Below are 21,173 nucleotides of genomic sequence, written 5' to 3'. Positions count from 1 at the left end.
TGCATCTGGGCAAGGTGACGACTTACAGAGGGGGACCAGAGCGCAGCATCCCCCTGTGGTTCCACAGTTGCCCCCCGGCTGATTTCACCGAGGCAGGATTTACTGGGGTCTGCAGGGTTGGACAATGATGGCCACGTAGCTTGTGGCTGTGGTCACCATGAGGACATTGGTGAGGATGCCCACCACACGTCACCCCGTGGGAACAAAGTTGCTCTCACTGCACGTTTATGTGTGCAGGTGTTTTGAGCCTGCTTTTCTAAATGTATTTATATCTGTCTGTCTGTGCACCACATCACATGCATTTTTGGAAGGGAATAAGCAAGACAAAAATAAACCCAATTCAAATCCTCAAACTTCATAGGGCCACTGGCACCACACGTCAGCAGGCACCCATGTCACTCGGAGCTTTGTCAACACTCAGACCCCTAGGCTCGATCCCAGCCTTCGGGGCTCTGTGTCCATGAGCAAACCTCAGAAGCCTGTGTTTCCAGGGAGTGCCACGCTCCTGCATGTGCCTGGGGCTTTGCCTTCAGTAAGCTCATGCACTAAGTACCTGCATCTGGGTATCGCTGTATTGAGTGATGCTGCAGTCTGAGGACAAAGCAGAAGAGTAAAGTTGCTGTCACAAGAAGCAGCTAAGTGACACCAAACACAAAGCAATCATCATTCTTTGCCTGTGTCCCACACACGGTTCATACCTAAATTACCCAAATTCTTGCACTGACCAAGAAATCAATGCAACAACAGTTCCAGAATCAATGAATAGGGTCATCTCCATAACCCCAGTGGGACACTCAGAGGATAATTCCTGACAAAGTTATACTCAAAAAATTATAACATACAAAACATACTCTGAGAAATGGTCAGCCAAAGGAGAAAAAAAGGAGAAACATCACTTGAAGGGGTTACATGGAATAGGGATTCTACAAAGTGCTTTAAAATAATGTTTACCACAGATGTATACGTTCTATAAGTAAAAAAACAGAGTCATTGGTATAAGACCTCTATAGGCAGGTTAAGCAGCAAACTAGAAACAGGTGAAGAGAGACTCAGTGAACTGAAGGCAGTGCTGAGAAAATCATCCAAAATTCAGCACAGAGAGATAAAGAGGTCCAGGGATGGGTTGCTGGAGATTGAGTGGAGACATTAGAGTGAAGACCCAATGACCAGGGAGATCCAGCCATGAAAAGAAATGAGGCTGAGGCTCCTAGGCATGGGGGCAGACAAGCACAGCAGGAGAGGTTGGTGTGCCTGCTGTGTGGGGAGGTGCTGAGGCGAAGAGGAGCCAGGAGACCAGCCCAGAAGTGGGGATCCCGGGAGCCATGCTCCAGCTGGTGCAGAGGCCTTCCTGAGAGTGAGAGCTGACCATCTGCACACTCACTCACGGGTTCCCTGCCAAGCGCCCACTGTGTGCCAGGCCCTGTGCTCAAGGCCATGGGGAATGCTGAGATGAATAAAACCCAGACACCTGTCCTCAAGGGCCACTCCTTGAGTGTGCCCACAGACCAGTGCCAAGCTTAATGCCCGAGGAATCAGCATGCTGGCTTAGAAGAGGAAGAGTGGGGTCAGGGAAGGAGCCCCTCGGAGACCTGACAGAGTGAGGCACGGGATGGGCTTCTCAAGGGGGCTGGAGAGCTCTCTGCTCTGCAGTATGGGTGGCAGAGGGGACACCCACGTCTGAAGGAGCACCCAACCTGTGCCCTCCAGGGTCCTCGCCAACCCCACGGCATGAGGCAGTTCTGGAACCTTGGCAGGCATTTCTGCCCTGGGCAGGTGAGACCAGCCGCAGCCTCACCTGGCAGTCAACGGAGGAAGTGAGCAGTGAGCAGGCAGCGGGGAGATCCCGAGCACGGAGGCAGCCACATGATGGGGAGGGGGGAAGCCCTGGGGTATCAGAAAACCAGGCCAAAAACGGGGACAGTAGTCCATGTCCTACTTAGTTTCAGACCCTTGAAGACAAGAGCTCCTCCAGGAGAGCAGCACAGACATGGCTGTCCTTGACACCTCCGCTCACCCACCCCCAGGCCAGGCAGCTTGGGGCAAGCATGGGACATGGGAAGGTCACACCTGGGGACCTTCATCAGCATCTTTTCTCTCCCTCTGATCTGAAAGTCACAGTGTAGCTGAGGATGAGCCGTGACAAGATGACAAACCCCTGAAGTTCAGAGCTGGGGGCTCCGGTCCTCTCTCCTGTGCTGCTGCCCCCACAGCCGCCCTCCGCCATCTCTGCCTGGACCACCGGGACAGCCTCCCACCAGGCTCCCCACTTCCAGGGGAAGCATTCCCCTGCCTCACACCGCCATCTCTCTCTGCTCCTAGGACCACCCAGACTCCAGCAAGACCCACGGAACACCCTGCGACTGCAGCCAGCCCGCCTCTGCCCGCTGGTCTCTGGAATTCAGGCCTCTCCACATCCTGCAGCAGCCTCGGGGCCTCCCGCAGACCCAGCACCGCAGCCATCCCTCCAGCCGTGGTGCCAGGTGCCTGGGGTGGAAGGGCACACGCCAGCCACCAAGGGCAGGCACCGCTGGCACGGGGGCAGGCTCCTGGGCTGTCTCCAGCGTCTTTCTCTTCTTGGCACCAGGGGTTCGGGAGCCTCCATTTCCACCACACTTCTTCAGGTGCAGTTGCTGGGCCAGAAATGCCATGCTCTTCAAGCGTCCCCCATCCAGTGTGAAATCCAGGTCCACCAAGTGCTCCGATCACGGTGCAGGCACAGCATGTGCTCCCTGGAGCTCCCAGCCCTCAGGACAGAGGACAGCCCAGCTCCACAGGAGACCAGAGCCCTGGAGAGGAGATCCTGGAGGCTGCGGCTGAGGAGGGTTATGAGGGAGCCCCAAGAGGCACCTGTCCCGGGGGACCTGACACAAAGGAGTGAGCCTAGGGCTCCAGAAAGGGGGACCAGCAGGGCAAAGCAGGAGAGCCACACGTTACAGGACACAGCCCCAGAGGACACCTGCCCTGTTCTGGCCGCTGCACCAGTCCTGGACAGGACAGTCACATGGAATCCTTGTGACTCTAGGATGCATGTTTATCATGTTCCCATTTACAGAGGAGGATGCTGAGATGCACAGAGAAATGTCCCCAAGGTCCCATAGTAGGTGGTGGCGGCACTGGGATTTTAAAGCAGACATGCCAGAGTCCAGGACCCATGCCAGAGCAAGGCCCAGAGGGACAGCGTGGAAACAGCCCCATGTGCACAGGAAACTGCCTGCAAGAGCCTGAGAGAGGCAGGTCCTGAGCAGGGACCGTCTGAACCAGGACCAACTCATGTGATCCCCATCGACAGCACCTGGTTCCAAGGCACTTCCTGGGGGCAGTCAGCACTTTCTGGCAGGGACAGGGAATCGAGTGCAAAACTCATTTTTTTTTTCAAATAAAAACCTTCAAAATTTAAGAATCTACTTTGTTTTCTCCATCTGGTCACTAATTTTTATATTTCCAATGCTGTCTGTGCTTCGGATCCATGCTGGGCTATGAACACGTTTGGTGTGAATCTCAGAGTTTTAATTAGCGTGCTAGCTGTTCCTGTGGAGTCATACAGAACACACCCCACATAATTAGATTAGGAAACGGACCTCTCCCCCGAAAACAAGCGACCTCACAGTAATCGTCCCCCTCAATCACGGCTGAGCACGAACGTTCCTGGTTCTCGCCCACAGCCCTCTCCGCCTCACCTTCAGCAGGGTGGTGTCCCTATTTCTCCAGGGTTTCAGCAAAGCCAATGGGTTCTGCCCCGTAGTCTACCTAATGCGTGGAGTCTTCTGGCCCTTCTCAAAGAGAGGACCCTCCCCGCGGGAGGCTCCGGGCAGGATGGCTGCTGAACTGCCCTCGCAGGCATCTCTTGGCACTCAGCACCTTGCCAGGGAGGCCTGCTCCATTGGCAGCTCTAACGGTTGGGAAATTCATCCATGAATGGAGTTAAAATTTTGAGACTTGCTGGGACGTGGGTGGCCCCCAGAAGGAATGCTTCACGTGCCAACTGGGGGCCACGGATGGAGCGGGCGTCTCTACAGACATGCCAAGCCTGGTCAGGCGACTCCCTGGCTGCCCTGCGGTTCCTCGGGATTGGGAGAGAATGCACAGAAGGGCCAGCTTGCGTCCTCTGCCCAAGGCAGCCCGACCTGCTCATCTGTCACAAGGTAAAAAGATAGAGGTGACTTGCTGCTCTCAGACCCTGGCAGGGCACAGAGGAGGAGACTGCAGAGTCGGCTGGGAAATGCGCAGCCGGCGCTCGGACAAAAAGAGACCTGAGTTTTCACGTTGGCCGATTTCCGTGGTGTAAAACCTCTGTGGATGAGTGCCAACCACTGAGGTGACGTCACTGAGAAGCTGGGGTCTCTCGAGCCAGGAGCAGCCAGCTCCAGTGCCCCCGTAGGTGGGGGCTTTGGTAAGAGTGTACGTGAGAGAGTGTGCGAGTTCATGAATGAGAGCGGATGCTAATTTTGCAAAAGCAATATGAGAAAACCGAATGAGCAAAGAAATATTTTTATAACTGTAGTAGATACAATGTTATGAAGAAAACCATCTGGGATTGATAGAAGAGGCATTTTTAGCAGAGACTCCAAATTACCTTCAAGGGAATGCACGTGTCCTTACGTTAGAGGCACAATGGGTGGAGCACAGAGGTCATGTGCCCAGAGGCGTGTGCACACGGGTGTGTGCACGCCAGTGTTCTAACAACCCCTGGATTTTGTTTTAATCAGATATGGAAATGGCACAGACAACAGAGGCAACTACCCTGGAAAGAGCTTACTTCTCACAGCTGCCCTGGGCGGGCAGCAGGCAGGGGGCCAGTGGAAGCTGGGTGGGCCCAGCTACCCAAGCGCCTGCTATGGCTTCTGCAGGAAGGAGTGGGCGGGGCGGCCAAGGTGAGCAAGCCTCGGTTGGACGTCCCAGTGATGCCGGGCTCCAGGCTAGGGCACTGTCTTAACTGTCTGTGCCTGGTTGTGGGGTGACCTGGAAGCGCTGGCTTGGTGTATCAGGCTCAGTTAAGGGGTGACCAGGTGTAGGCCCATGACAGGTGTGCCCACAGGAAGTGCTTCCCACCTCTAGGAGTCAGGCAGCCTGATGAGGCTGGCCAAAGGCACCAAGGTGGCCAAGGGTTGTAAATAGCAGAAAATAAAAACACGAATTGTGCCACCAGCTTTGGGCAAGTTGCATAACTCTCTTCCTCAGTTCCTCCACCAGTGAGGCGAGGATACTTTCCCCGACAGGGCTAGTGTCTAGAAGTGGATGCTCAGGCCTGAGCAGGGGCAGAGATGACATCTGAGGCTCCAGAGCTTCCTGGGGACAAGGTGGTGCCGCAGTGGCTTATACAGTTCCACTCAATGACCATCGTTGGACTGTGAGTGTGGGTGGTGGGGGTGACGTGACAGGCAGAGTGTGGAAGGAGCGCACACACAGAACAGGCAACCGAGATTGACTTCCACAGCTTCCTGGTCGTGTGGGAAACTAACAACACAGACGGGTAAACACTGGGTTCTCCATACGCCCTAATCTGTGCTTCGATATCAAGATTGATGGAGGCTGTCTCCACGTTCCTCCTCCCACATCCTGGCTTAATTGATGGGCTTGCTCTAGAGTCGGGGGGCCTCTGAATTTCATTACACTGGGGCTCCTGGGAGTATCGATCCGATTCAGAAATGAAGCAATAAATTGTGCTCAGACGTCATGAGCAAACCCACAGGCCCCAGGGAGTGGGCGGCCGCAGGGCTTTCTCGGTGCATCGTCTGTTTCCAATTTGATTTTCACCACAAGCATAAAGGTCTGAATCAGCAAGAGGTATCGATGGCTTTGAAAATGTTTACTCCCTTTAAGAAAGCGATTCCTCTCCTGAGACTCCATCTCCCAGAAACTGTCTCCCACGGAGGGAGGCAAAGATTCAGTCCAATGATAATCAGCAAGTTATTTATTCTAGGAAAAAAAGGGGGCAGAATGGCCCAAATGCTTAACAGCAGGCGTCAAGGAAGTTTCCTCTCCTGTAACCATGAAAAACGAATTGATGAAGACTTTGGGTAAAGGCCTACAAGATGAGATAAAAATGCAGGATACAAATCATCTATGGATCATGATCCTAAATATCATAAGGAAACTTACCCATAGGAATAAAAAGACGGCATGGGCCAAAAGGGTCACAATGGTTTTGTTTTTATGGATTTTAATGTTTTCCTTTTAATCGTCTTTCTCTCTTGTTATTTTTCTCTGCTAAGCACACATTGCATAAGTTCAATTCTCGTAACATACATTTTCCAGGAGCTCTGTAAGTAAACCACGGCCTCCCTCTTGGAAATCCAGAAGACGGGTGTGAAGACGCATCTCCCTTTTCACTTGTTAGCCACACCCAGAGTCCAGCGTCCTCCTGTGCAGGGTGGAGGGATTTATCTGGATCTCCCCTGGCCACTGGTCAGTCACCTCGTGCAGCCTGGAATCTGTCTGTGCACACAGAAGCACAGATAAAAGCCACTTCTGTCCAGTCACACATCAGCTATGGGTGCTGTCTGGAGTCCCCATCCCCTTGGGGTGGGTAGATCCCGCTGTTTCTCTGTTTTGGTTTAGTCTCCACTGTCCACCTGACCAACACCTTGGTCCAGTAAGCAGCTCAGAGGAAGTGGCTCTAAGTTCTGCACCTGACTACATCACCCTCTGTTCACAGAATGGCACCTGCTTCCTCTCCACCACTCCCCTGCCCCCTCCAGGTCACAGCCAGGGTGGTTTTTCTAGAAGAGTCCGTCCTGAAACACCCCTTTCCACCACCAGGGGTCCCCACCACCCCCTCAGGCTCACCTCCATCCTGCCCACACCCTAGGTGCAGCTTTAACCCTCCCGAGACGGGGCTCTTCATGCCATCTCACACACTCCTGCTACTGGGGAAAGACAATTGGTTGGCCGATCCCATGGGTATTCCCAGTCTACTCTTTTCCTCGTTTCCTCCTGCTCCGGAAGTTGGAAAGGTGGTATTGGCTCTCAGTTGGGAATGGCATGGGACATATTTATGGGCAGATCTGGCCAATGAGATACAAGGCAATGTCTGTAGAGTCATCTAGAAAAAAACATTGCTTCTCCCTTTCTCTTGGAACATAAATGTGAAACCTGAGGCTGCAGAAGCCACCTTGTGACCATGAGGCAATGACCCCTAAGAAGAAAGGCCAGCAAGATGAAGAGAGTGGTTCTGAAGGGTGGAGGGCAGCGGAGGGGTTGATGGAACCACTGAGCTGCTGGGCCACTCCCGAGGCCAAGTCCCTCAGCTCCTTGATGAGTGGGGTCATCGGCATGTATTTGTTTGGGTCAAAGGTATTCTACTTCTTGCAGCTGTCCCCTGCTCGACTCCTCTTCCTCACACAGGGAAATGTGTGTGAATCGCCAAGCTCAGTGCATGGTAGTCTCTGTCCTCCTCCCCCGTGTCATCTGCTGGGAATACATCGCACCTAGAACTTGCATTTTACTTTACACACAATTAGCTCCTGTCAAAGAAACCAGACTGAGGTCACCTGGGTAAAGTGGGGCTTCCTGGCAGGGCCATCTCCAGTACCTGAGAGGAAGGGTGGGCAGCTACCCAGGGCGAGCCAGGCCCTCACGGCTGTCCAGCGACCAGCACTGCCTAGAGCACCATCTCCCTGCCTGTGGCCAGCCGTGTCTTTCCCCTCTCTCCCTCTACACCGGCCTCCTCTCTGCCACAGGCAGAGGGACACCCGGACAGGCCTGCAGTTATTCTGGGAGTCCTGAGCAGGCAGACTTGAGGTTTAGGTTCAAAGGATCTGGGAAGAGTTCCTACGGGTCTGGCATGGGCCAGGTGTCTATCTGCCAATCAATCACCTGTGAGGGGCGGAGCTGTACCCCAGGGCTCCTCTGGGCTCCACCCACTGCAAAGAAGGCAGAACTAGGACTGCGGCAAGACCTTGGTTGCTGTGTGGCTTCTCCTCTAGCCACTACCCTCTGCCTCCCAGAACAGAGAACAGGTCTCCTTTAGGGCAGGGACAGGCCCCTGGCAAGTCTACAAGCTTATAAAGCTGAAGGTCGTCCCCAAGTGCAGAACCTGAGATGAGGAGGCACTTGCAGCTGGGTGGAGGAGCCAAGATGGAGCTGGGCAGTAAGCCCAGGAGGGGCAGAAGCCAGTTCCGGTTGGATCCTGAGGTCCTCCTGCAACAGTGGGCTCATGACCCCAAGAGCACCTCTGAGAAGTACACCGAGGCCTGGGGGTTTCTGCTTATAGGACAGGAGCGGGAGCCTGGGGTGGTCCAGGAGGGCCTGAGCTTGCCCGCAGTCAGCTGAGAGTGGAGATGCCCCATCTCCTGGCAGGTTCAGGCCTGAGTCCTCTTGCAGGTCAGGAAGGGTTTCCATGAAAAATCAGCCCAACCCAATGTAAAGATTTCACCTAAGAGAAGTGGACCCCACATTTCCAGACCACCCACATCCTGCCTATACCACCAAAGCCCCACATTTTCTCAATGTAATTCTCTAATCCTGTGATGACCCCATGTTACAGATAAAGAAACTGAGGCTCAGAGACACCAAACACCTTACCCCAAGTCATCTAGCTGGGAAGAAACAGAATCACACTTGAATCCAGATCTGCCTTGCTCCTCAGCCTGGCTGACCCCAAGGGCACGAGGCGGTCCCCACAGACTGCTGGCAGGAGGGCAGGCCGAATGAAGTCCCGATCCTAGGAGCAGCCGGGAGGTGGCAGGGAGGTGGTGTCCTTCGCAGAGCTGTGCTCAGCCCAGCGTGCAGGGAGGACAACTGAGAGACGGAAGTGATCCCTGCAGTAGCCACCTGGAGCGACTGTTGCACAGAGCCTTGAAAGCACACCCAGCCCCAGAGGCTTTGATTATCCAGCACCCAGCGCTTCAGCTGCGCCCACCCCGGGTCTCTGCTTGCTCAGGTCGCGGGGGTCATCACAGCCCAGCGGCCCAGGTGCGAGGCGGTGGCATCACCCACCGAGCGCAGTGAGAGGCGAGGCCATTCATCAGAGAGCAAAAGATGGCCAAGAAAAATGACTCTGGGTTCCTGAGGGTGAGGCGTGGAGGGAAAGGGCCACGTTCGAAAAACCCCACACTGTCACCTCTGGGGCCAGGAAGCAGCCCAGAAACAAGAGACCCCAAAACTCGGCCATGAGAGAGGAAGGATGGGAGGTCCCCTGGCAGGAGCACTGCCCCCGCCCGCTGCAGGGAGCCGAGCTCTGGCTGGGTGGGCTCTGGGCTCGCCTTGTGCTCTCCCGAGGGCGCTTTAAGGGGAAGGAGGGAGCAAACCACATCTCAGCTGGCCTTGCAAATCGGCATTTCACATTTCAGGATGGCAAGTCCCAAGGGCACACTAGGAAGCACCGCCTCTCCCCGCACAGCTGCTTCCAATCTATCCCCTTTCCAAGCAGCTCCGGGGGGCTCTGGCCCCAGAATTTGCCTGGCTGGTGCTTCTAAGCCTGGAGACTTCAAAGCCCCAGCTTGAGGGGCTTCCTAAAGCGCAAGTCCTTGGCCTCTGCGGGATGGATGGACGAATGGAGTTCCCTGCTCCGGAGGCCCACTGTCCTTCAACTCTCCCAGGGAGCTGGTGGGCAGCCAGGGTGAGCGCCACGGTCTGACCCCACTCCCTCCGCTCAGAGGGAAACAGACTCAGGCGCTGCTGCAGGCTGGTGCTTCTCAGAGAACCCCCTCTTTCCAGAGGAAGGCTGCCTGAGTGGCAGGCGGGGAGGCGGGTCTCAGCACTCCTGTCCTTCCCTCTGCTGCGCCATTTCCTGAGCCGAATGGACTGCCCCGGCCCAGGGGCCTGTTCGCCGTTCAGTGGAAGCCTGGGGATGGAGAGTCGGTGGGTCCCATGCCCAGTTTCCATGGATACCACAGTGCAGGAAGGTTCTGGAAGTCTGGATGGACTAACTTGGGCTAAGTATCACTCCTCCAGTGACACATTGATAGTCACACGCTGCGCGGAGCCGTGGACTGAGCAGGTGTGGGCGGCCCCTTCTGAAAGGAGACACATGAGCCTCGAGCTCCAGCAGCTGCAAGCCTACGGCCAGGTGGGGCCAGTCCCAGGCACAGAGGCCAGGACGGCAAGGACAGCTGCTCTGTCTCCAGGGCCTCCTTCTGAACCAACCACCCTGACCCGAGGGGTCATGCCGACCCTGGTTGGCATCCAGAGGACTCTGGAAGGACCATGCAGATGAAATGCTGCTGGAGGGAGGTGGGTAGAGAGGTAACACTGCCTCACGGAGCCACAGCACAGCATGGAGACAGGTCTGGAGCGGGGGCAAGGTGTGTCATACTTACCATAGAGCAGTTAGGAGCCCACCTGCCAGGTGCAGATCCCCTGGTCCTAATCACTGGCTGTGTGACTGTGGGTGAATTAATAAACCTCTCTAGTTTCACCTGTGTGCAGAGGTGGGCTGCGATGATGGAGGTGACGTGGGCGCAGTGCTCTTGGCATGGTGGGGTATCGTGAACACACGCTCCGTGCCAGCTGTGAATATGATCTTAGCCGAGGGAAAGAGAACAGGTACTGCGTTTGCTCTTTACTCCAAGATGGCAGAACAGTGACGACTTGTCCTTCTCAGCAGTCACCCACCGTGAAGACTGCTGTGAGCCCCACGGGGACGAAATGCTAGCCCACCAGGAGCTGGCCCCAGCAAGCCTCCACTGGGAAGGGCAGGAGGCGCTGACAGTCACCTGGGCCTGAGGGCTCAGGCCAGTCAGGACCTCTGAGGGATGTGCCCAACCTGCCTGGGTGACCCGAGACCTCGAGAGCTGGACGAGCAGCTGGGGAAGAGCCCGGCCACACCGCAGGAGCAGTCTCAGTCCCTCTCTGTTGCTGGGCCTTCCTTCCAGAGGAAGGACACAGGAAAGGAGCGATGTCCCCGCAGGGACGTGGCCTGACCTGCTGTGTCACAGGTGACGTCTTCTCCCCACCAGTCCCAGGCAGACTCTAGGAGATCCCATGTGGCTCACTGCCGTGTGGGTTCCTGCTGGGCACTCAGTGAGGAGCCAGGTGCTGCTGCCCGTGAGCTGGAGAGGAGCCTGAGGCCCCGGGAGGTGGCACAGGAGAGTCCCCGGTGCCTGGGTGTCTGTACGCAGATGATGGTGTTGGCCGTCATCTTTCCGGCTGCCGCGGCCAGGGCAGGGGGTTTAGGTGCTGCAGGCTGGGAGCGGGGCGTGGGGTGGGGTCAGAGTGTTCGGGCCCAGCTCTGGGGGCGGAGGGGTGTGGGGAGCTGGGGGAGCAGGAGGGGGCCTGGACTCTGCGGTGCGGACAGCAGTGGGAAAGCTGGGGCGTTGCTGCTCCCCCCTGTGGTGTGAGGCGCTGCCCTTCTGAGGAAAGACCGCTGTCCGCAGAGCTGGGAGGCAGGTGGACGGGGCAGGAGCACAGTTCTGAGGGTGCAGCAGGGGCTCAGCTCCCCGTCAGACACAAATGGCAGCCACAGGTGTCTCTGATCCCACTTGACCCCACCTGAGAAGGTCCCCGCGGGAACCACGCAGCTGAGCAGCAGCAGTGGCTCTGCCTCCATCCGGCTCCTGGCAACAGCAGAGAAATGAGAGGAGCCCAGAGGGAACGCAAACCCGAGGACACCAGGCGGCCACCGCAGCTCAGACCCAGCGCCCTGGAAGGAAGACGGGACGGCAGCGGGGCTCTGGGCCTCCAGAGCAGTTGGTGTCCAGGGCCAACCGCAGTGCTGACCGCAGCAACGGGCCACGCCACCTCCTAGCCCCAGGCATGCCTTTCAAGGAGACTATCAGAGACGATGCGCACCTCGTTCCCTGTTTTCTACAAAGCCCCAAATGAATGCCCCTGTGGGACAGGCCTGGCCCCCACGATCCCAAGTCAGCTGTCACTGCTAGTGTCACTTAACACTTACCCACCCAACTCCTGCCAGGGTCTAGGCCCTGTGTCAGGTGTTGGGGGTACACAGGGACACAAGACCTCATCCTTGGTCCCAAGGGCTGATGGTCTCAGGGCCTAGGGCTGGTGCTGCACGGGGGGCGTCCATAGAGGGTGTCTCACCCATGGACTGCGGGGGCTTTGAGGGCAGGATCAGGATTGTCCCTCTGCCCTCCCTGGCCTGGTATCCGCAGTGGTGCCTGGCACAAAGTGGCCACTTGTGGTGTGCTCAGGGAGCAGGCAGAGGACAGGGACCTGGGACTTTGCAGGGCGCAGCCTCCTCAGCCCACGCGATACTCCCTGGTCCTTGTGGATCGTGAGCCTCACTCTGCCTCTAAAGGGCCCTGGAAAGAGGAGCAGAGCTCTTCAACCCCCACCACGCGTCTCTCCCAGCTGCCCTAAATTTTAATTAGCAATAATTGTCATAAACATTTTTATGGCACTTCAGCAATTACAAACCACTTTCCTCACATTATCTCCCTGGGATCCCAGAGCTGTGAGGAGGGCGCGCGACCCACTTTCCTGAATGTGGACGGGATTTTCCTGCTGCGGAGAGAAAGGCCTAGCGTTCCCAGAGTGTCCCTGCGGGCTGGTCCTTGACACAGGCTGCTGCTGTCTCCTTAGGGAAAGTCCCAGCGGCACAGAGACACAACTGAAGACCAAGCAGGGAGGTGGTGCCCATGCAGAGAGGGCACCTGGGGACAGCTGCCACAGGAGAAGGCAGGGCCATGCGCGGGGCCAGGTGGTGGCCGCTGGGAGGTGGGCTCCCAGGGACTGTCCCCCTACTGCAGGTACATGTCTTTCCATAGGGTTAGTTTTTATAAGGAGCACACATTAATTTGGTAGCTTAAGTATTCATAATTACCAAAAAAGGGAAGCAGCAGGGGCCGACGTGACTCTGTTTACGTGGAATGTCCAGAGCGGGCAAACCCGGCCAGTGGGGGCGCGGGCTGGCGGCTGGCAGGCCCGTGCTGGGAGAGGAACGAGGAGGGGCTTGAGGGGAGCAGAGTTCCTTTTCGGGGTGATGAAATGTTTAGAAATGAGCAGCGATGGGTTCTCAGCATCGTAAATGTCCCACAGGCCACCACCTTGCACACTTTGGGAAGTGGCTGCAGTGATGACCTCGGTTTTTTAAGGACCCAGAGGAGCACCTGCACCCTCGGCCAGTTCGCCTGCGTCCCCGAGCTACGGCAAAGCTAAGAAGCTGTGGGAACAGCGAATGAATGCAAAGGCAGCCCCGCCCGCTGCTCCCCACACCACCGGCCACCCCGTCTCTGGCCGTGGAAGAACCACGTGCTTGTTGCTCGCGCACACCAGCACCACTCTTACACTCGACCCTGCCCGTTCTGAGGCACTGCAGGACCCGGGGGGTTGTGGGGGACGCTCACCCCCACCTCTGCACTGGGGGAAGGGGGAGGCGGGCAGCAAAGATGCCTGCTGGCCGATGGCAGTGGACACCAAGAACTACAGCACCGCAGGCGGGGGACGTGGCAGGGAGCATCTGGGAGCCCCAGCCACCCGTGGCAGAGGTCATCAGGAGGCAGCCGTGTCACTGGCACTTGAAAACAGGTCCTGTGGCAAAAAAGCTGTGGCCACCTGTGCCTGGGCCACCAATGGATCTCCACACCTCCAGGGCAGGGACCACCAAACCATGCCCTCCTCCAACCATTGCTGTCCACTGACCACTCCTTGTCCACCCGCTCAGCTCCTCCCAGTCTGTCCCTGCTCCAGTCTTTTCCGTTCAGCTTAGCCATGGCTTCCTCCAGGACACGGTCCTCAGCTGCACATCCCTCCCCCACCAGCCTCCACCAGCCTCCTCCAGCCTCCACCAGCCAGGTGCCTCCCTGGGCTCCCTGCGTGTGGACACTGCCACCCGTCCCTGAGTGGACAGGAGGCCTAGCCCATTCTTCTCTGGGCCTCAATTGCAACACTCTGAAGGCATCTGCCACTATGGAGCCGAAATTACTGCATGGAACTTGCAGCATTAAGGAATTTAATGTTTATAGTCTCCTATAAACATAAGTGTTCATGATACACATGATGATTTAATTTTATTTAGGTAGGACTCATTAAGTAAAAAATAAAAATAAAAACCTTTCACAGAATTCCCCCCAAACGACGTTCATCTTGTATTTACTGAGTGCCCACCACGTGCAGGGCCAGGGGTACATGTGAGGGGCTTCATCCCACGGACTCGAACCAGAGCAGTGGGCAAAGGCTGGGGGGTGGCCAGCTCGCCCGCCCTCCCCATGCCGAGTCCTGGTCACCCGGGCAGTGCAGGGCAGTGGTGAAGCACCTTTGTTTGCTCTGGCACCCTCTGGAAGGCAGCACGGGTGGACATGGGGACGTGGGTGGGAACCAAATGTCCAGGGCCCCCCGAGGGTCTGAGGAGGAGGCGTGGGCTCCAGCCCTTGCTGATGGCACCCACTTCCTGCCTGCTGCCTGGGTGCCTAGGGACAAGTCATTTTCCAGAGCCAGCAGCCATCCTTCCCATGGAGGACACCCGTGTCACTCAGTGTCACAAAGCCTCACCTCTAATTGTATAGCAAATGCTTTTTTTTTTTTTTTTTTTTTTTGATGCCAGGGATTGAACCCAGGGGCACTTAACCTCTGAGCCACATCCCCAGCCCTTTCTTATGTTTTATTTAGAGACAGGGCCTCACTGAGTTGCTGAGGCTGGCTTTGAACTCACGATCCTCCTGCCGCAGCCCCCTGAGCTGCTGAGATTCCAGGCATGAGCCATCATACTCCTTGTTTTCCCCCACTATGCAAGTTTTATGAACCCCTTAAAGATATTCATGGATATAAAAACAAATAAGTCCATCTCCCCAGTGTGTGTGTTTTCATCAGAACCGAGTCTGCGAGGTCCCGTCAGCACTGTCTTCCCAGCAGCCTGTGACCATGGCGGCAGCAAGTCACTCATCATTCAGTAGCCACCTCCTAATGTGGTTCTGTCACCCAGTAGGTGCTCAGTAAGTGTGTGCTGAATGCAGTCTCAATGGCCGGCCTTCCCCTGCGTGGGCATATCCTTTACTTAATGCAATTGGACGTCTCCCTGTTCCTAATCACTTGCTATTATAAATCACACCATGATAAATTGTGCAATTTGTCATATCCGTGTCAATGACCAACTGGAACCCCACAAGGAGTTATTTCCTGCTCAAATGGTGTGGATGTATTCTGGCTTCTGACTCGTCTGCCAGCAGATATTTTTTCAAAGCAGTGTCTACACCACTGCTCGGGCTGGAAGCTCTGTAAATACGCCTTTATCCCAAACCCAACGGCAAGGCGGGCAGAATTTGCATTTTGTTTTGCTAAATCGAGTGTAATCTCCTCCAGGGACAATATTACATTTTCTTTTCTTTTCTTTTTTTAAAAAATATTTATTTACTTTTTAGTTGTGGTTGGACACAATATCTTTATTTTATTTATTTATTTTTATATGGTGCTGAGGACCGAACCCAGGGCCTCACACGTGCTAGGCAAGTGCTCTACCGCTGAGCCACAACCCCAGCCCCCAACATTACATTTTCTTGACTTTTATGCCCAGTGTGAAATGTCTGCTTTTGAGAAACCCAGGAGAACCCGCTCTGTGGTGAGCCACATTTGGGGAAAGGAGACTTGTATTGGAAGCAGAAGGACAGAAGGAGCCGTGCACAGGCCTGGAATCCAGCTGCCCAGGAGGCTGAGGCAGGAGGATCACAAGTCCAGCCCGGGCAACTTAGTGAGCCCCGTCTCAAAATTTAAAGGAGGGGATGTAGTTCGGTGTCACAGTGCTTGCCTAGGGACACAAGGCCCTGGGTTCAATCCCCCCTATCATCAAAATATAGAAAGATACAGAGAAAAGGAAATATATATTTTACTTCTTGTAAGCAGAACGGTGAAAGTAAGGAGTTCGGGACTTGGTGCGTGTATAAATGAAACACACCTGAAACAAGTTTAGTGGCAACAGAACCCCTCATGAGCCCAGCCCAAAGATGCTTCCAGAATTCTGTAAATGCCACCACACAGATGGGAGAAAGCTGCCAGTGCGGGCACTCAACCCAATCTGCTATCATCTGAGATGCTGCATCATGAAGAGCTGCTGTGACAACAGCTGGCTTTAACTATGAGCCACGCCCCGGGGGGCAGACTTCCCAGGCTCTCTCAGAGAGGGGACTGCAACGGCTTTGACATGATAGGTTGATATCCTCATGAAGGTTTATGGCCTTTAAATTCTGCTCCTGTGTCTATGGGACTCTGGTGACACTTCTAGCCACAATGACAACCAGATAGTGATTTGGAACATGCTGGATCTTAGACAGAGCTGCCCTGGATGGTGGGGGTTCAGAACTGAGAATCAGGGGACCAGGGCCAGGTGACGTGTCAAGCTGTACCTCTGATGGGCTCTGGGACCTCGCCTACAGCCTTGGCCCAAGGTCCCTCCTCTTCTTAGCAAGGATGGCAACTCCCATTTCTTTGGAAAGTAGCAACTGACCATAAGGGACTTCAGCACAGTGTTTTAGATGCCAGGTGCTCATTTGAAAGCCCTCCGGGAATCAGCCCTCACCTCCCGGTTCTTTCTCCTGTTTCACTCCAGAAGGACTCTGGCTTCCAGCACCCACTTGATAATTCCACATTTTTACAACTTTAATCACCGTGGTGCATCCGAGCAGCCTCTCCCCAGAGCTCCCCGGTGGGAGCCCCGACCTGGGTAGATCTGACAGCCACCCGCAGGCTCCCTCCAGGACCCCCCCACCAGAGCACACACACCATGCAGTTTGTGGGTGGCAATGCTCTGCAGTGTTGGTCTCCCCTGGGAGCCAGTGGGCCCCCAGGTCAGATTCGTCCCTGCTGTCCCTGGTGCCCGGGCAGGAAGGCAGGAGAGAGGTGGGGAGGGCAGGGAACATGGGAGGGAAGGAGGGAGACAGGTCCAGCCAGAGCACGTCCAAGACTTGTGCACGTGCGAGCAAGTGAGGAACTCCCCAGGACTCGGACTAAGCCGGAGCCAGCAGTGTGGCAGTCCTTGCACTCCAGGCCCAGGCCACTTGGCTAGGAGGTCCCCACGTCCCTGCTACAAGGGCAATTGTGTCTCATGTAGATCCCCGGCCCCGTGTGTCCCCAGCTCTGGGTTTGTGAGGGCCTTTCTCAGTCATTCTCATATTGGGGAAGATGGAATCACTGATGGTCATACATGGTGCCCAAATCACGATGGTCTCACTTGCTATTCTTTGAATTCAGATGGTGTGAACACGATGCACATTCAGTGGAAACTGAACTTCAAATCTCAGCTGTGGACCCTCACCTGGGCTAGCCACCACAGCCATGTCCTTTATCACAGTATCAGGTAGCAGCCACGAGGCAGCCATCAGTCAGCCCTCGAGGGAAATGCCCCGGCCACCGTGGGCCCTCTGCTAAGCCAGGATGGGTGGCAGGTCTGGCGGATCCAAGGCATTTTCCACTTGTGACAGATTGAACTCATGATGACTCATGGGCTGAGACCCTGCTGTCTGGGGAGAAGCATCTGAATTCTCAGTTCACAGAAGAGAAACACAAAGACCAGGGTGATTCCCCCGAAGCCATGAGAAGGATGAGAAAGAGAGACCGCTGTGTCTAGGCTCACTGTTGGAAGTCTCAACACATCTTCCTCAGAACTTTACAGACTAAGTGTATAAAAATGGCCATGAAATCTGAAGAACACAATCAACAAGTCCCACATGACAGACGTGAATAGAAGTCTCAAACCAGTCCTAACCAAATGTTAGGCATGCCATTACCAAACACCCAAACAACATTTGCCAGAAGTCTCCATGGTCTTGACCACAGAGCAAGTCCCCACAGTGGAAAGGTGGAAGTCACAGGGACCACGTTCTCTGCCTACAATGCAACTAAAACACAACAAAAATCCATGCATTGGGAATTTTTAAAATATGCTTCTAAATAACTCCTGCACCGAGGAGGAGTCACAGAGCGACTGAGGGGGGTCGTTGGTCTCTGCCTCCAGGGCTCTGTTCAGTGACCCGCTCCAACGGGAGAACAAATTACAAAGTGCCAGGTGTCTGCGGGTGGCCATGGGAGGGGCAGCCCAGGGACGGGAAGGGCGAGACTTCCCAGCATGGGATAAGAAAGGCAACAGGGCGGCTCCGTAACCAAGTTACTAGGTCCCTAAAACAAGTTGTTTTTTTTTTTTTTTAATCCTCCCTGAGCCTCAGTTTCCTCCAATCTGACAGCTGGGCTGATCCACTCCTGGGTTTCAGATGACCGTTTTGTTTTCTCCACTTAATTTTAATCCACCCCCGTTTTCAATTCTGCTGTTTCGCACTGATCCAGCAAATGCTCTCATTGCAACAACCTGTCAGCCCCTTCATAATCTCCCGTCAGCACGCTGGGCCTCCCCGCCTCTGCTTCTCCCATCCTCCCAGGCTGCGGCTGAGACAGACGGCTCCCTCGTGGAGTGGCGCCTTCCTCTGTCTGCTCGCCTGTATCTGCTTCTTTGATTTATGAAAAAAAGGAACAAATCCATCACCGCGGGCCCCTCAGTCATCGTCCCATCAACCCCTCTTTACAGACCTCTCTGCTCTCCACTCCTTTCCCCACCTGGTCCAAAAACGGTTTTCCTGGACCCAGAGCAGTCATCCCCCTGCTTGAAGCTCCCGCTACAAGTTCAAGATCTGCAGCGGCCAGGTGAGACCCTGCACGCCCACTGTGTCCCCTCCCTGGCAGAGTCCAAGGGCTGTCCTTTACATCTGAGCATCTGCTCATCTTCCTCCCTCCCTCCCTGCACAGCGGGAGGACTTGGCACACATCTGGAGGTGGAACCAGCCAGGTGTGTGAAGTCCCTCCAGTCTCGAGCAGTGGCCATCTCTGCACCAGGTGAGCTCATCAGCTTTCCATTGCTGTGACAAAATACAGAGATAATCAACTGGAGAAGAGGACAAGTTTATTAAACTCACAGTGTTACGGGTTGCCCCTCGTCACTCGGCCCCATTGCTCTGGGCCTGTGGCAGCACAGTATGTCATGGTGGGAGCCCATGGCGTAGGAGGCCTGTTCAACTTGTGGTGGCCTGGAAGCAACTGAACAGGAAAGGGCCAGAGTCACAATGTCCCCTTCAAGGACACACCCCCAATGGCCTCACTTCCCACTGGCCCAGCCTCCTGAAAGTCCCACCATCTCCTAATAGTGCCACTGGCTGGTGACCAAGTCTTCAGCATGTGGCCAGTGGAGAACATTCCAGATCCAAGCCTACAGCACTGACCTGAAGTGCTGGCCTTGCAGCTTGCCCATGCACAGCAGAAGACCATACACCCGTGTGGCTCTCCCCTCCTGAGTGGGGTTCCTTCAGTCCTTGCCACTCCAACCCTGCTTTGGACTTAATTGATAATTTCTGTATTTCCTACGAAGCAGCCTCTCCTGTTCTTAGCAGGAGAAGTTCCACCCGACCCACCTCTGCATCCTGCTTGTTAACCAAAAGCTCACAAGCTGCAAAGGTTCAGAGACAGGAGCAAGCAGTGGGTGGATGGAGAACCTGTGATCAGGCCATTTAACGGTGAGCACCCCAGATGGTCTAGAGGACAGACTGTGGCTGTTCTAGTCCCCCAACCCCACAGGCTTCTCAATCTCCCTCAGCTGTCGTCCTCCATCCTCAGAGAAGCCCACCTGAGGTGCACAGACTTCTCATGGGTGTACAGCAGCAGATCACAGTTCTGCACGGGAAGGGTTCTGCAGCTAACCTGGAACGTGGTTTACTGCTGCAGGTTTTCCTAGGACCCTGCCCTCACACTGACAGAAAGCTCCCATGTGCCCTTCTAGCCCCTGAAGGGCAGCCAGGATCCCACCATCCCGGTCCCCTCCACGGATCTGCAGACTCCACCTGAACATTCCTAGTGACAGCAAAGTCCTAGCCTCCCCAGGGGACTAATTTTGCTGTGGCTAATGTTTATGGGGTTAAAGTGCCTGGAAAGGAACTGGGGCCTCAGAATGTCAGTCCCTCCTGCAGAGGACTCCCTGCAAAGCTGATGCAAGGACCCCTCCCACCCATGTGTGCAAAAGGTAGAGCCTGGCTCTCCATGCCCTGGGCTGGCCTTGTCACATGCCCACACCAGCAGAAAAGGGCAGAAGTGACTGGGAGCTCTGTGCCTGGGCCTCGGGAGACCTCAGTGCTCCTGCTCTCTCTCTTGGAATGCTGCCTTGGGATTCACATGCACAAACCTGAGTGAGTCTCCTGGAGGCTGAGAGGCCGTGTGCAGGAGAGAGCATCGGAGCTGACCAGACCTGCTGACTGAGGACTAGCATCAGCCGCAGCCACGGGGCCTCCCAGCCTGCCCAGCCCCCGCTGGACCTGATGAGTGACCCAGTGAGACCAGCAGAAAACCATCTGCAGAGCTGATCCACAAGCCTAGCCCATGTGCATGTACACATCAAATGGTGGGGTTTAAGCGTAAGATTTGGGGTGCTTTATCAGCTAATGATATCTAATAACCCACTCTCCTTGCAGTCAATATGACGTTGTTTTGGTGGTGGTGGAGGAGGAGAGCCACAGTAAACGGGGGCTTCCTCTGTAGACTCTGTGATGAGCCTGTTTAACGCCTGAACCATGGAAACCTTTGATCATTCTTACAGCAATCTCATAAGTGCTATTATCGTCCCCCTTTGCTACTGAGGAAAGGGAGACCCCAAGAGATAGGTAATTTGCCACAGGTTGCAGAGCTCGCAGTGCCTGAGTCTTGGCTGGAACTTGGGTGTATGGATTCAGTTTGACACGACTGCAGCCATCTCGAGCGACACCCAGAGCTTCCCTGGTCAGGTTTCCTGCATAACCTCCCAGAAAACTAGAAATGGACAAAACAGTATGGTGATTTGTGAAGCTTTGTGAACAGGCCCTGACACCAGTCTGTGCCCAGCCCTTGGATATTAGTGTAAGGTAAACCAGGCATGTTCTGGCTTGCATGAGGCCACCTTTGTCCTGACCAATAGATACGCCCCTCCTACTGGTCCAAACTGCAGGGATTCAGTGGTCTTGCTGCCGCCCAGGATCACAATTCTGTCAGCAAGTCCCCAACAACCTGCACTCCCTGCAGACCTGGGTTTGAGGGCCTCTTTGTCTCGGGACACATCAGGGTGGGACTGGGTTGTTCTGGAGAATTGGGTGCACTGGCCCCTGGTCCTGTCCCCAGGCCACTCCTCCCACCTCACGCCCCTCCCCCTGCCTGCCCCCATGGGCCCCCTCGCTGGCACTGTTGGTGCTCCTCTATGCACACCTATCATGTGCACCGTGCCCTTCTGGAAATGCAGGGGGCCGGCTTCCAGGACACAGAGACCAGGCCTCTGTCCTGAA

General features: G+C 55.4%; 1 protein-coding gene across 9 annotated transcripts in view; it reads right to left on the bottom strand.

The window, feature by feature from the left end:
* Window positions 1-21,173, bottom strand: part of CUNH4orf50 (chromosome unknown C4orf50 homolog) — a 93,678-nt gene that overhangs the window by 8,092 nt on the left and 64,413 nt on the right. For 7 of the 9 annotated variants that reach the window (XR_007340991.1, XR_007340989.1, XR_007340994.1 and 4 more), the window contains one exon: window positions 554-591. The exons of 1 other annotated variant lie outside the window; for it this stretch is intronic. Coding sequence is in view for 2 of the 8 variants with exons in the window: in XM_048784148.1 (XP_048640105.1) it covers window positions 554-591 (38 nt within the window). In the remaining 6 variants the exon portion in view is untranslated. Of the gene's footprint in view, window positions 1-470; window positions 592-21,173 lie in introns of all 9 variants that reach the window. One more of the 9 variants, XM_048784149.1, reaches the window with a different exon arrangement.

Source organism: Marmota marmota, unplaced genomic scaffold, assembly GCF_001458135.2.
Source record: "Marmota marmota marmota unplaced genomic scaffold, marMar, whole genome shotgun sequence".
In the NCBI taxonomy this organism is placed as follows: domain Eukaryota; kingdom Metazoa; phylum Chordata; class Mammalia; order Rodentia; family Sciuridae; genus Marmota; species Marmota marmota.
This window is presented reverse-complemented; position numbering and strand designations above follow the sequence as displayed.